This window comes from Hyposmocoma kahamanoa, unplaced genomic scaffold (assembly GCF_003589595.1).
Source record: "Hyposmocoma kahamanoa isolate Upper Pololo Valley unplaced genomic scaffold, ASM358959v1 114, whole genome shotgun sequence".
In the NCBI taxonomy this organism is placed as follows: Eukaryota; Metazoa; Arthropoda; class Insecta; order Lepidoptera; family Cosmopterigidae; genus Hyposmocoma; species Hyposmocoma kahamanoa.
Window position 1 is genome coordinate 1,161,926 of NW_020653383.1, and position 13,549 is coordinate 1,175,474.

Here is a 13,549-nt window from a genome sequence, read left to right on the forward strand (position 1 = left end):
CAAGTTACTTCTAATAAAATATCTGTCACATTAGTACTAGATATATTGGACAAAATCCAGGTCATGGTCATACAACTTCCTCAATAATGAGACTCGTAATTCGCGTTGGGAATTACGCACAACCGTTTATATAAACGCATAATAATGTGTCACTTAATTGGAAAGATACGGTCAGCAGAGGAAATGTAAAAAACTTTTACTTGCGCGCAAAGTTAAACAGGGAGACTAAAGTAACTATGGAAGGTACCTCTTAATTTTTAACCGACTTCAAAACAGGAGAAGGTCTCAATGTGACTATTTTTTTGTGTGTATGTTACTCAATTACTCCGACATTTGTGATTTCGATGATTTTTTTTGTTGGATGAGGGGTACCTCAATAGTAGTCCCATTCAAATGTGAAGAAAATATTTCACCTCTACGGGTGACAAATTAAGGAATTAATCCAGTTTATTGGATTTCACCCACTTGCCGTTAACCTTTCTCAATAAAACTTGGCAAATAGGTACCTAGATGTAATTCCACAAACTTTTAAGGTCCCTCTTTTTATACAAAAGTTATTGCTATTTAAATATGCTGTAGGTTTTCATAGAGTTTAACTTCCAATCATGTTAACTTTATGGTACATTCACTGTATCTAATTGTTACAATTACCTAACTACTAAAATAATAGTAATTTTATGTGTTTCTAAATTACTTACAATTTTATACAATATTAATTATAAATAATACGCATACCTATATAAGTGGTGACCTAAATTTCAATATGTAGGTCAAAATCGAACAATATTACTAATTTTAATATAACTGTATTAATTTTGTAATTACTGCAATAGTCATCATATTCACGTTTAGCGATAACACTTGTTTGTTCACCATACATATAAATTAGAGCATCAGAGTGAACGACCATATAATTCATCACAGTTCCCGCACGAGCGCATCACAAATCATTATAATTGCACTAAACAATTGCAATACCACACGGTGAACACGCACAAATCGCTGTGGATTGCCGCCACTGCAGTTGCACCAGCTGCAACATCCTGGGCTATTAGTTTGCAACAATTCTATTCTCTATTTCGAGAAATCAACGAAAATGTTTGCAAAAATTGTAATCCACTATATCACTTTTAAAATCGTATTATCGCAGATCGACGGAAATTTCTGGTGGATGAACAAAGAATTAAATAAATATCGAATTGAACCGTCACCCCCAAAATTCGAAGAGCTAAGTGAATTCGACACGGATGAAAGTGCCAAGATTGTCTTCAGAGATAACGACTACTCGTTTTCTTTTAGTGATTTAGTGATACCGAAACCTGAGAAATATAGTAGAGAAGAAAAAGCATTGAAAAAGGATAAAATGAAACTCGACATACAATTTCAAGACAAAAGTCTGATTTCATGGCCTGATGCTATGAAAGATAATTTCTTACTCCAAAAAAACAAAAAGAGTCCCATTACAGCAAAAAACAACAACAAGACAAGTCATTTAAGTGAAGATGTACTTGATTTTAAATTTCCCGATGATCGTGAATTTTGGCACATTATAAATGGCAACAAAAGTACGCGTACCTCAACTACAACTACCGAAAAAAGTGTAAACAATAATAAGATTAGTAGTATAATTTTGATCAACGACAAAACACCCCTTCATGTTACTAAAGAAAATTCGGAAACTGAGCATATCTGCACATCGATGAAGAAAATAGAATGTAATCATAGGGGAGGTGTTGTTTATGCTAAAGAGGACAGGTAACACGTTAATTCTTGATTAACTATCTAAGGGATCCTACCACTAAATTAATTTCGAAATATGTACCTACTAAATAGTGTTTTCGTTTCCAGAGAATTTAAAAAGTCCCCGTTTGAAACACAAACTATATGTTGTATTCTTCCACTCTCTGATAAGTCACAGTCCACAAAAACGCACAAAATTGCCTTTATCGAAACTTCAACGCCTAAAGCTACCAAGAGGATAAAAAGGTCTGAGTTAGAATCTCCCGCCATGAAACAAAGGAAGGCTTTATTAGTTCAAAAATATGGGCAAATAAGGCTACAAGCCCTTTTGAATAAACCAACAACTATAAAAGGCAACCACAAAATTGTTACAACAGAAGACGGTTATGACCCTTATTGGAATATAAAAAATTTAAACTTTAAAACTCAGTTACCTAAACCTTCCCATCAATTAACGACTAAATTCGACTATAATTCTGAGGATTATGTAGAAGACTACGTGGTTGAATTGCCCCAACCTGGACTTACAGGGTTGTATTCTGATAATAATGCTGCACGACCCCCTAATTGGTCATTTGTTGGTGGGAAACCTGGTTCAGCTTATGGAGGAATCGTTGACAGTGAGGAAGACTGTGGAACATCTTTTATTTATTCTGCGACTGTCGACCCGAGATTAGGTAAAAACAATTTAATATTTTCATAATACTAAAACTTAAAATTTCTAACTTTTCTTTCTTTGATAAGATCATGTCGGTGCATCCAGACCACCAATTCGCAGAAGACCAGTGAAACTTTCAACCGCTTCGAAAGAGAATTCGTACGATGCTGAAAGCCAAACTATAGACTATCAATCAAATCCTGATTTCCATGTATTACAAGGCTACAAACTTCTCAATTTAGTACGAAACAAGAGCAGAATTCACAGGAACGAGAAGAAAACAACTACTACCGAACGTTTTTACGATGATGATAGTAAGGAATCTGTACATATTGCGAGCGTGGAAACTGAATATGACGATTTCGATAAAAATCAACAAGTTTTCAAGGATTGCGGTAGAGTTGTAAAGGAATCAGCAGACTATGACGATGGTGAGAATTGAAACTAATACCTACAATCGTATATACACTTCCGGACACACCTTGCATTTTGAGTATTAATTGGCCTGTTTGATTTATCGAAAACTACTAACTTATAATAAATAAGGGAGTATATTATGATAAATAAAAGAGGTCAGAACGTACACAAAAATACATAATATTTTATGCACACATTTACAGATTCGAACAAGCAAATAGAGAAAGCCGAAAGAGGTTCTCATCCATGGCTAGCTATGATAGTGTTGTCTAGAAAACGACAAAGTATCTTGTGTTACTCAACAATCGTCACTCCAAGAGTCGCTGTAACGGCTGCTGATTGTGTTTATGGGTAATGTTTCATACATAACAATAATACAAGCAGGGTTGCCAATTTGTGGGGAATTCCCCAAATTGAAGGGAATTTCAACTAGATTGGAGATTTGTGAGGATTGGCGCTATGTGGGGAAAATGTGGGGATTCTAACATTTTATGATTTCGTTTAATCTATCGGTTGCCTGCATCCATCGATGCATCGCTAAATTGATCATTATTGTTAGAAACACTGTCATGAACTATATCGTTGTGTTTTTAACATCGCACATCTCTCGCATTATTAACATGCAGCTTATTATATTATTATCATGTTCATTATTCAAATAACTTGCACATCTAAAAAATATTTCACTACAAATAGAACAACTGTCTAACAAAACTAGTATCAAAAATAACTTAAAACGTATCAAAACTACAACTCGACTAATTTCTCAGTGTACAACGGAAGTGTTCATTTATTTACAAAATTATGGTTTACATAACAAAAATACTGATTGTACATCAATTTAAATTAACCTAAACGAAACAACAGTTATTTTAACAAAATTACCGTCATTTTTCTCTAAAGTTGCTCCATAAATTATCTTCTTTTATACAATGAATCACGTACAACAAATATTATATTTGGAGCTGATTTTCTTGTATGCAATTCATAATGTTGGAACTAAATTAAACCTTTAGTTGCAAATACAAAACAAAATACTACGATTTTCAAGCATTACACTTGTTGCAATGTTTGTGTGCCATTTTAATTTTTTTTTTTTGTTGATCTTATTATTGTGGACAAATTGTACAATTACACTATTATGTCCATTGACTTACATTTATATTATGTCATATAAAATGGTATTTCATTCCGATAGACTGATGTACCTCTCAGTGAAATAGGTATGTTTTTTCTCATAAATTTGTGGTCATACGATTGTCGTATGCCAGAAATATTAGATACCTATGTATTTAGATGTTAGATATGCATTGCGATAAAATGTTATGCTTTAGTTTTAGTACATAATGCTAAATTAATTTTCTTTTGATGTACATATTTTGATACTTTTGTTGGGGAAGTGGCATATTTGGTTGTGAAAAAACTTGCTTTTTTGGTAAGACAAATACTACCCTTGTAAAATTACTAATCGATGCGTGTTGAGTTCGCGATCCTTTCTCCCACTTAGGTCCGTACCCGGTATGAAGAAAAACGAAATCAGCTATTGATAAACAAAGCCGAGCAATTGGTACTTCCACACCACAACTTACCACTCGGCACTCGTCAAGTTTAAATATTAAATATAGGTCGAAACTCACACTAATTTATTCACTGATTTTTCTAACATTAACCATAGTGTCACCAAATGCGCAACAAAATAATTAAGTTAGGTACTTAATTTTGTGAGGCAAAGAAAAATGAATTCTTTTTTTCAAAATTTGATTAATGTTGAATCTCATTAAAATAAATAAACGCTTTAAGGCCACCTAATTTTATAATTTGCTTTACATTTTACATTCAATTTACATTCACAGCAAACGTAATAGATAGTTACATTTTGAGTTTCTTAATTCTTTATTATAATTCTTTTTAAGCGATGTATTTGTAATAAATAATGACAACTTGAAATGTGGGGAATATGAACTTTGTTCTCCTCAAATTTGGAGATTTTAATAGTGATTTTGAACAATTGACACTGGCAACGCTGAGTACAGGTGCAACAAACTCGTAGTCACTTCCTATCTAGAGGACCCCTTATCTGACCCCTTTCCTTTTGCAGCAAGACCTCACCAGGAGAAATTACCTTAATAGCAGGTGTTTGGGATTTGGGTGATACGACTCGTGAAGGTTGGCAGAAGCGTTTAGTCAGCGTACATCTTCATCCTCAGTACACACCTGGGGATTTGGCACATAATTTGGCTCTGTTGGTAAGATACTCGTCCAGGTATACCTAGTGTATGTATTGTGTAATTAAAACAACACGTATGATATTTTCTATAATGTTGGATATGATAATTAATCACAAAGCCCATTGAAACCATTTTTTTTTTTTCAGCAATGGAAACGGCCCCTTAGATTAAGCGAATCCGTCGAGCCAGCATGTCTATCAGATCCTCACGTCGGTGACGATTGCAAATTCTTCGGCTGGGGTGGCTACGATCAGGGTATGTACCGTCAAGCCATATGATATTCCAATGTTGGGTGGCTATGAGAGGGTATAAGGCCATGTTCTGACGACGCTGGGCCAAAATAATACAGTTTTTGTAACGAGCCCTCGTCATCTTTTAGCAATACGTCAACATTCACGATGGCAACGAGCGTCTATATTAACACCACGAGCCTGCAAAAATAAAATTTCTCCAAGCAAGAGAGCGGATCTACCTAACGATGCTTTCTGCGCTTCAGTACATTCGCGGGGCACTGTGGTAAATTCTTATTTTTGTTTTATAATGTTAATTTTTTTTAAATCTTCGGACTACCTACATACAGACTTCGCTTGGTAATGTAATAGTAATTTTTGCCTCTTGTTACTTGTAGTCTATGATCAAACTACGCTTGGTTAAATAGGAACCTCTACCATAGTATATATACTAAATCTATGGGAACCTCTTAGCTTTTCCTGACCCTTAGGCTCAACTCACACTGGCGCAGAGTTGAAGCGTCACGACGCATCATATTTTTTGCCTATAGCATATTCATCTCTATTTTCCCATTATTATAGTACAAATTTGTGTTATGCAAACGCGATGCCAAACGTTTTAGTTGAAAAACAGGACACGACCGGACAACTCGACACTGCGCCAGTATGAGTTGAGCCTTAGGCTCAATTTATATTGCGGCGGAACGGAATGGAGGCGAATTTTTGTAATGATATTGTACATAGCATAATGAACTTTACGGTCAATTGTGCAACGTAAAAACTAGATATGAGCCAAAAATCACGTCACGCGTCTTCCGCGGAATTCTCGCGCATGCTCGAGAATACTTGCGCATTAACGAGAATTCCGCAGCTACCGTCGGCGACGCCAAGCTATTCCGCGGGAAGTAACGCGAAGGCAAGCACAGTATAACGTTAAACGTCGACGAAATACTACAGCGTCAACGCGCGGTCTGGTTAGCTTTTCTTTTTAAATAAATTTTGTTAATTTTTTTAATTAATTGCTATAGACAAAGATTATAATCCTCTATTTCAGACGGGCATTGGAGGCCCTCTAATATGCACAGTTGACAACCGTCACTCAGCGGTCGGCGTGGCAGTGTGGCGCGATAACGCCGTTGTACTCATACCCGTATACGAGTGGACTGCACGTGCGCTTAGTACTTTGAATTTGTAGCCACGTATAAAGGTAATTTCACTTAACAATTACACTCGCGGACACATATTTAGATCCACCTTGCATTGCACGGGGACAGCCCTTGCCTATCTCTGCCGTCAGGCAGTAATGTGGGCATTACTATTTTTGAATGGTAAGGATGCTAGTGAAAATACAGGCACATGGAACTTGTCAACTTATGTCTCAGGGTGACCGCGGGTGATATCGGCAGTGCCATAAAGCTCCGAGTAGCACTGCAACTGCTATAGACAGAGGTGTTGCTTACTTTTTTTTATTTATTTTTTTTACTGTTTAAACTTAGGATATTAAATACTAAAAATGCCATGTGCTTCGAATTATGTGTCCGGGAGTATAATTATGTACTTGTGCAATTAGTGCAAGTGCAAAAGTGGTGCAAATTTTAATGAAACAATAGTTTAAATTTTTATCTCACTTTATTCGCTTTTAAATGTTTCTATTTAGATGTCTCGAGACCAGCCCCTTAACGATAAAAATTCATAACTTTAAAATACAACAGAGTAAATGTCGACTGATCGCAAAGACCATCTCGGCGCTAAATATTACTTATAGGAACTAAAATATTACATTAAAAAACGTATGCACAATGTGGGGAATGTCGAAATCTACTAACAAAATGTTTTTCTACACAAAATGTTATGTTTATTACCTCTTTTTCTATATATAATAAAGTTCAACACACATTAGAATTTTACAAAAAAAAATTGTACTTACGACAATCTTTGGTGTCGAACACGTATAAAATAAATGAGATAGCTACGGTTATAAAACGTATTAAAACGTATTAAATCTATCTACAACATTTTGTAATGAGCAAATAATAAAAACCGAATATAAAACGAACTCACAGAAAATTAACAAGTCTTACAAATTACAGCCCTTTTACATTGTCTAAATTTTATTCAATATTTTATTTATATTTGTTACAAAAAGCGCTAACATAAAAATAAATTTATTTTTATCCTAGCGGCTTTAAAAATGTTCAATTAAATATAGACAATTAAAGTCCATTTATCAACACTAGAAACTTATCGAAGTAACATAATAATACTCTGGGCAATTTTAAATAGGTAGTAGTATGATTACACGCTAAGTTGTTTTGTGATAGTCGCCTGAGTCATCATTTACTGGGTTATTTTATACATATCATAATTTTGCTCTTTTTGTGTTCCTTTAATGCGACTGCGCTTTCAACAACCACAAAACAAACGATGACTAAAAATGCACAAATTTTACTAACACACACATCTAAAAACTGGTTCACAATTTAACTGCTTAAATTTGCACTGTAGCGGTTCCGCTAACGAGAACAATGTCAACAGTGATTAAAACATGAATGTTCTAGTGCTGCACCAGTATTTGTCCTCTTCTGTCAAGCGATGCTTAATCGTAACAAAAATTAAGGAAAAACATAGGTAAAAACTGCCAAGCATGTAAACCAGCTTCCAAGCGCGAATATAATTATAAAAATACTAATTGTTATGACAAGATCACGGTAAAATCACATTGTTGCAGGGTCAGCGAGCGCCTCGGCTTGCCGCTCATGCGATCACGAGCGGCTCGTCGTCGGCGAACCCGTGGATGGGTGGCACGTCGTCATCGTCTGTAATTAATGTTTTTTTAAATTTGTGCAATAATAAATATGATTCATGACTGCTGACTACCGCCTATAACTACTTCGCAGCACCAAATAGAGCCAAGATGCTCTCCGACGTTTACGTAAACTTACTAGCTGCTATTGCAGTTGAGCTCCTCAACAGCAGTAGAGCTCCTTGTGAAAGAGTTCGTCCAGGTTAGTACTGCCACTTTACCTATTTCTGCCACCAAGCAGTAATGTCAGCATTACTATGTTCCGGTTACGAAGGGTAAGGGTGCTGGTGAAATTACAGGCACATGAGACGTGTCAACTTATGTCTCAGGGTGACGGGCGCAGTGGCAGTGCCCCTGACTTTAGCGATTTAAAGCGGCACAACAGCTGTTATGGACAGGCGTGAAGCTTACCACTAGGCGCACGACTTGTTCATCCCGTCACTTGATATTATAAAAAAACAACAAGAGTTTTAATGCGAACAATACCTTTGAAGATTTTTGCGTATGTTGGTGAATACTGCACCTAAAGTAAAGAGTAAAGTCGCTAGCATCTACCAAAATGTTTGACAATCTTGTTTGCTAAATTGTACATCGTGTCTAACGGTAACAAGAAGAACAAAATGTTCCGTGGTTCTTTTTTTACGATACCAAGTGACAGGACGAACAAGTCTGCCCATTCGCAATGCCACCCAGAGAAATTAACAGATTCAGACGTTACTTTGTATCAGTCCATGTTAATAAAAATGGAAGTAAATTAATTTGCTACTCCGCGAACCCAGTGGAGGCTAAATCATGCAAAATAGCTACGCTTGTGTTGAGTATTTTTGTTCATGCAGTTAATTTACCCAACCTCGCTCCGCATAAAATTAATAACACAAGCGCAACTACAGTCACAAACACCACCACCAAAAATATACCCGACACGTGTTTCGCTTTGGGCTTTTGGAAGCAAGGCCGGTGGTGTTTATTAATTTTATGCCGAGTTTTGCGCACCGATTTTCATGGCGTCGCCACTCCGAGGTTCCGGGTTGGATCCCCAGCCGGGTCAGTGTAGAAAACTAAGTTTTCTATATTGTCTCGGGTCTGCGTAGTTGTGGTACCGTCGCTGTTTCCGGTTTCCATAACGCAACTACTTTGGCTACTTCCGGATCAGAGCAATGTTTGTGATGTGGTCTAATATTTATACAATACCATTGACTTACAAATAAATGGACGACGGGTCTAATACAAAAACCACGAAAAAAATGTCCCAAGTCAACCTATTCGAAATTTAAATTGTTATGTCATCGCAGTATCGCGCTGTCCGTAGAACAAATGAAGACTAAAGCGGAGTGTCGCGCTCTGTATACAATTTTAGCGCCTTACAAGTGCGGACACTTTTTAGCGCGGACCCGACGTCCATATAATTGTAAGTCAACTTACAATACATATAATTTATTAGCTAAGCCCATAAACTCAACAGCCAATTATTTTTGGACTGTTGATATTACTATTTATAAATTGGTTCTCAACAAAATCAGCATAGATTACAATCTGCTAATTATATTATAAATAATAAATTTGACATGAGCAGGTGCTACATAATAATAAATCAATACTAACCGTGGTCTCCGATAGTAGCCTGTCCACGACGACTGTCATATCGTGGCGTCGCCGAAGTGAACCGCAGGAAAGACCGAGTCAACCGTCGATGACGTAACGCAAGATGCACTAGCGCCCCTCCTAGAGCGACGCCTACTATAATAGCAGCCCCAGCGCCCCACCAGATGGCGCCCATGGACGTCCGAGCCGCCACTACTTCCGCGCCTGATGAATGACAAAATGTAGTCTTTAAAAACCGAGCATTTACAAAGTAAAAATGTCTTAATATGCAACAAAATAAAAATTATCAAACCTATCGAAAAAAATCATGATTTTTAACGAATCGTAGGAACCCTTAGGCCGTAAAGTTGGCAAAAATTAGTAATAAAAAACGTACTTTCAATCTTAATCAAAGAGACAATACATGTAGTGTTTTACACAGTGTTTTCTAAATAAGTTAACGTAATCAACAATTACAATGAAATTAACCAAATAGACTTACCCTCCATCTTCAATGTATGAACTTCACTAAGATCGCTATAATATCCGTCATCGGTGACAGCGCGTATGCTGACGTACAGAGGGCTCTTCGTGCTATAGGTCGAGAGCATAGTAGGTGATTTCTGGACGATTGTGCTTTGCATGTCTGCTTCCACGTGTAGTAGGTCCTCCGGGATTTCTTTCTCTGACACTATTACCTCATATTTGTGCCTGTGGCGAAAAATAATTCAAAACAATGTCGGAAAGAAGTAATGTAATAGAATATATAATATATTTTGTAAGTACCTTAAGCGGAGTTAACAAAATACACAATGATGTCAAACAAACGTATGAATCCTTAAAAGGAATCAACAAAAATAGATCTATCACACTTAATTCGTTCTGTTTTTAAATGATTTTTGTTAGACGAAATTTCGTATCGTAACAAGAAAATATACTTGAGTTAATGCACATGAGGGAGAGGGAAAGCTCTGTTCGGGGAACGAGCAACTTCTTTTAAAAAAAAACTTTCTAACGACGACAAAGACGATGAACAAGTGGCGGCGTTTGTTTACGAAGACGAACTGTCAGTGAAGAAAAAACCGCCTTTAACCCTGAAATCGCTTTTTGAGACCACCACCAAACAAGTATTAAAAAATAAAGGGCATACTCACACAGGTACGTTGGCGTCCTCGCGATGATGCCACACGACCATGACCTGTCCGTTTTGCAACTGCCACGCGACTACGCCGTCGGGAGGCGGAATGCTGCGGGAACGCACGCGCTCGCACGTCACAGCGGCACCAGGAATATCCGCCTGAAGTCATACTTATATTATACACGGTTCGAAAAACGATGACTTGGCCCCACAATGTTTACGCAGCAGACCAACAAATCATGACCATTCCTTATTATACCCTACTTGTAAAACTGTATCCTAAATTCCAGTCAGGAAATTTTGTAAGGATAAGTTGCTCCATGTTCCATTTAGCCGTACCAATTTTAGAATTAATAGTTAACTACCAAGATTATTAACATTAATTAACCAACTCAATGATGACGATCGCATAGACATCATCTGCAATATTGTTAAGAATATAAAAACTATTATGACTAATAACTTCTTATCGAGGACTGATATGGCGATTATTGTAACTGAGTCTGTTCATGAAGTAGCTGCGCGGTGCGGAGGAATGACAGTTTACACGGGATAACTTCAACATGGTTTTTCTGACGATATTCAATAAAAAGATGATTGAAAAAGTGCCTGCTAAATTAGTCAATTGTTATTATGTGAAACGATAATTAAAAAAACTATTTCATTGATAATTGAAATGAACAGACAAGCCATTTGGCACTTTTTTCAATCAACTTGTTATTAAATATTGTCAGAAAAATTTTATTGAAAATATCATGTGTACAGCAGCGCAACATAAATGTTACGTAAACTGTCACTCCTGCCGTACCGCGCAGCTACCTCAGGAACCCACTCAGTTAAGTTTTAGGCCTACATTTTCTTATGTTCATACACACATCAAAAAAAGTTTGCGATCACTTCGCAAAACTGAAATCTTTTTTGTTACTGTAGATTATATTATGATTTTTTCTTCTTTTTAGATTCTTTATTTAAAAATAAATTAGAATATAAAACAATGACCCCGTTCAATTGTTTTTTTTCATATAAAAAGGCTTTCAGTCCTAGCTTACGCTCATTCAGAAATCTGATTTAGTCAATTATAAGCGATTCAAGATATTTTTCGCGGAAAGTTGTGATTGAAAAAATGCCAAGAGGATTATCAGAGGTTTTACGAGCTAGAATAGTAACTTTGAGGGAAGAAGGATACACCACGAGAGTAATAGCACGCAGACTTGCTATATCCCAATCCTGTGTCGTGGCTACGTTACAGAGGTATCACGGAATGGGGAATTTAGCTGACCGACCCCGCAGCGGTCGCCCAACTGTTTTGACAGCTGCCCAAAAGCGCTATATTAGATTGCTGGCAGCCCGTGATCCAACAATCAACGCCACTAAAATAAAAGCAGAAGTCAGGGCCGCCTCTGGGCTTGAAGTTAGCACGCAGACCGTTCGCAATTGCTTGCACCAGGCTGGATTACGAGCACGGAGGTCTTGGCGAGCTCCGCTCAATTCCCGGCAACGTCAACAACGAAGATTGCAGTGGGCTAGACTTCGGCAAAATGAAGAAGGTGAGGACGAAAACATTTGGCAAAACTGTCTCTTCGTTGACGAATCCCGAATCAGCACTTATCCAGATAACCGACGTGTCCGTGTCTGGAGAAGACCAGGCGACCGTGAAAGACAAAGAACTGCCACTGGAACAGTTCAGCAAGGCGGAAAATCGGTGTCCTTTTGGGGTGGCATTATGATTGGAGCTAGAACGCCTTTGATCCCGTATCGGGGCTTCATGACAGCAGACATGTACAAAGCAGTTGCTATTGATGATATCGTCAGACCATTCCGAGTAAACCAAGGGCACCAATTTGTACTGGTCGATGATAATGCGCCCGCACATCGAGCTCAACGAGTCAATGCTGCTCTTCAAGAATACGATATCACACGATTAGACTGGCCTGCCGGCTCGCCCGACTTAAACCCAATAGAGCACGCGTGGGATGCTCTTAAACGAGCAGTATGGAACCGTGAGCCACGTCCCCAGACAGTTCCAGAGCTCAGGGAGGCCGCTATTGAAGAATGGGATAGGTTACCCCAGGAAATGCTGGATAACTTGATCCTCAGCATGCCCAGGAGGATCTTCGCATGTATTCGAGCCAGGGGAGGAGTTATTTTATATTGAATTCACACCTTTTAATAATAAATTGTTGTTTAAGTTTAATTAAACAGTCTTTTTCTTTCTATGAAATTTCTATCACTATTACATTATGATTAATGGCTCAATTTTTTAAAATAAATAATAAAAAATAGTTTTATATTTTAATTTCAAACAGGGTATTCCTATTTAAAGAAAGCATACAACACAGATTTTTTCTTGATAAAGTTAAATTTAAAGAATTATAGGAGCTTATGCTATTGATCGCAAACTTTTTTTGATGTGTGTATGTAGAAGGTTTCAATTGGCATGTTATTGATCATAATATGTAAATCCATTATGTAAAAGTAGCTGTAGGCCTAATAATATAAAATAAAAAATTAAATAGTGGAGAAACGGCGAACAAGACTAATAAGGAAGGTTAATACAATTATTACAGAAAAGTTTTGTCTTGTAGAACGAATTTGAAAGTTATACATAATATGAAAGTACAAAGTTAGTCTTGGAAATGGCATTGTAAATTTCCCTACCAAATCACAATAACCTGGTTTCAAACTAGGGAATTCACGGTGATCGTCTGTGGTCCGAGGATATCATACCATCCAGTAAGAATATGGTCAAAATAT

The 13,549-nt window shown here is 37.1% G+C and overlaps 2 protein-coding genes across 4 annotated transcripts in view; one reads left to right on the top strand and one right to left on the bottom strand.

The window, feature by feature from the left end:
- Positions 1-1,017: 1,017 nt before the first annotated feature.
- Positions 1,018-6,468, top strand: LOC113239147. Its single transcript, XM_026476017.1, has 8 exons — positions 1,018-1,755; positions 1,849-2,417; positions 2,485-2,829; positions 3,019-3,166; positions 4,914-5,061; positions 5,190-5,298; positions 5,423-5,559; positions 6,328-6,468. Exons 1-8 carry the CDS (start codon positions 1,097-1,099, stop codon positions 6,466-6,468), a joined length of 2,256 nt encoding a protein of 751 aa, XP_026331802.1. The 5' UTR covers positions 1,018-1,096.
- Positions 6,469-6,903: 435 nt separating this feature from the next.
- LOC113239658 (40S ribosomal protein S19a) overlaps positions 6,904-13,549 on the bottom strand; it is a 70,062-nt gene continuing 63,416 nt past the window's right edge. For 2 of the 3 annotated variants that reach the window (XM_026476731.1, XM_026476730.1), the window contains exons 24-27: positions 10,812-10,954; positions 10,160-10,368; positions 9,679-9,882; positions 6,904-8,089 (exon numbers count right to left, since the gene is read on the bottom strand). In XM_026476731.1, the coding sequence (XP_026332516.1) occupies positions 8,028-8,089; positions 9,679-9,882; positions 10,160-10,368; positions 10,812-10,954 (618 nt within the window). In that variant the 3' untranslated portion in view covers positions 6,904-8,027. The remainder of the gene's footprint in view (positions 8,090-9,678; positions 9,883-10,159; positions 10,369-10,811; positions 10,955-13,549) is intronic. The other variant, XM_026476733.1, reaches the window with a different exon arrangement.

Coding starts and splice junctions, on each gene's coding strand:
- LOC113239147 (XM_026476017.1), top strand. CDS start 1,097: ATGTTTGCAAAAATTGTAATCCACTATATCACTTTTAAAATCGTATTA. Junction 2,830..3,018: donor ATCAGCAGACTATGACGATG/GTGAGAATTGAA, acceptor ACACATTTACAG/ATTCGAACAAGCAAATAGAG. Junction 5,299..5,422: donor CTGGGGTGGCTACGATCAGG/GTATGTACCGTC, acceptor GTCATCTTTTAG/CAATACGTCAACATTCACGA.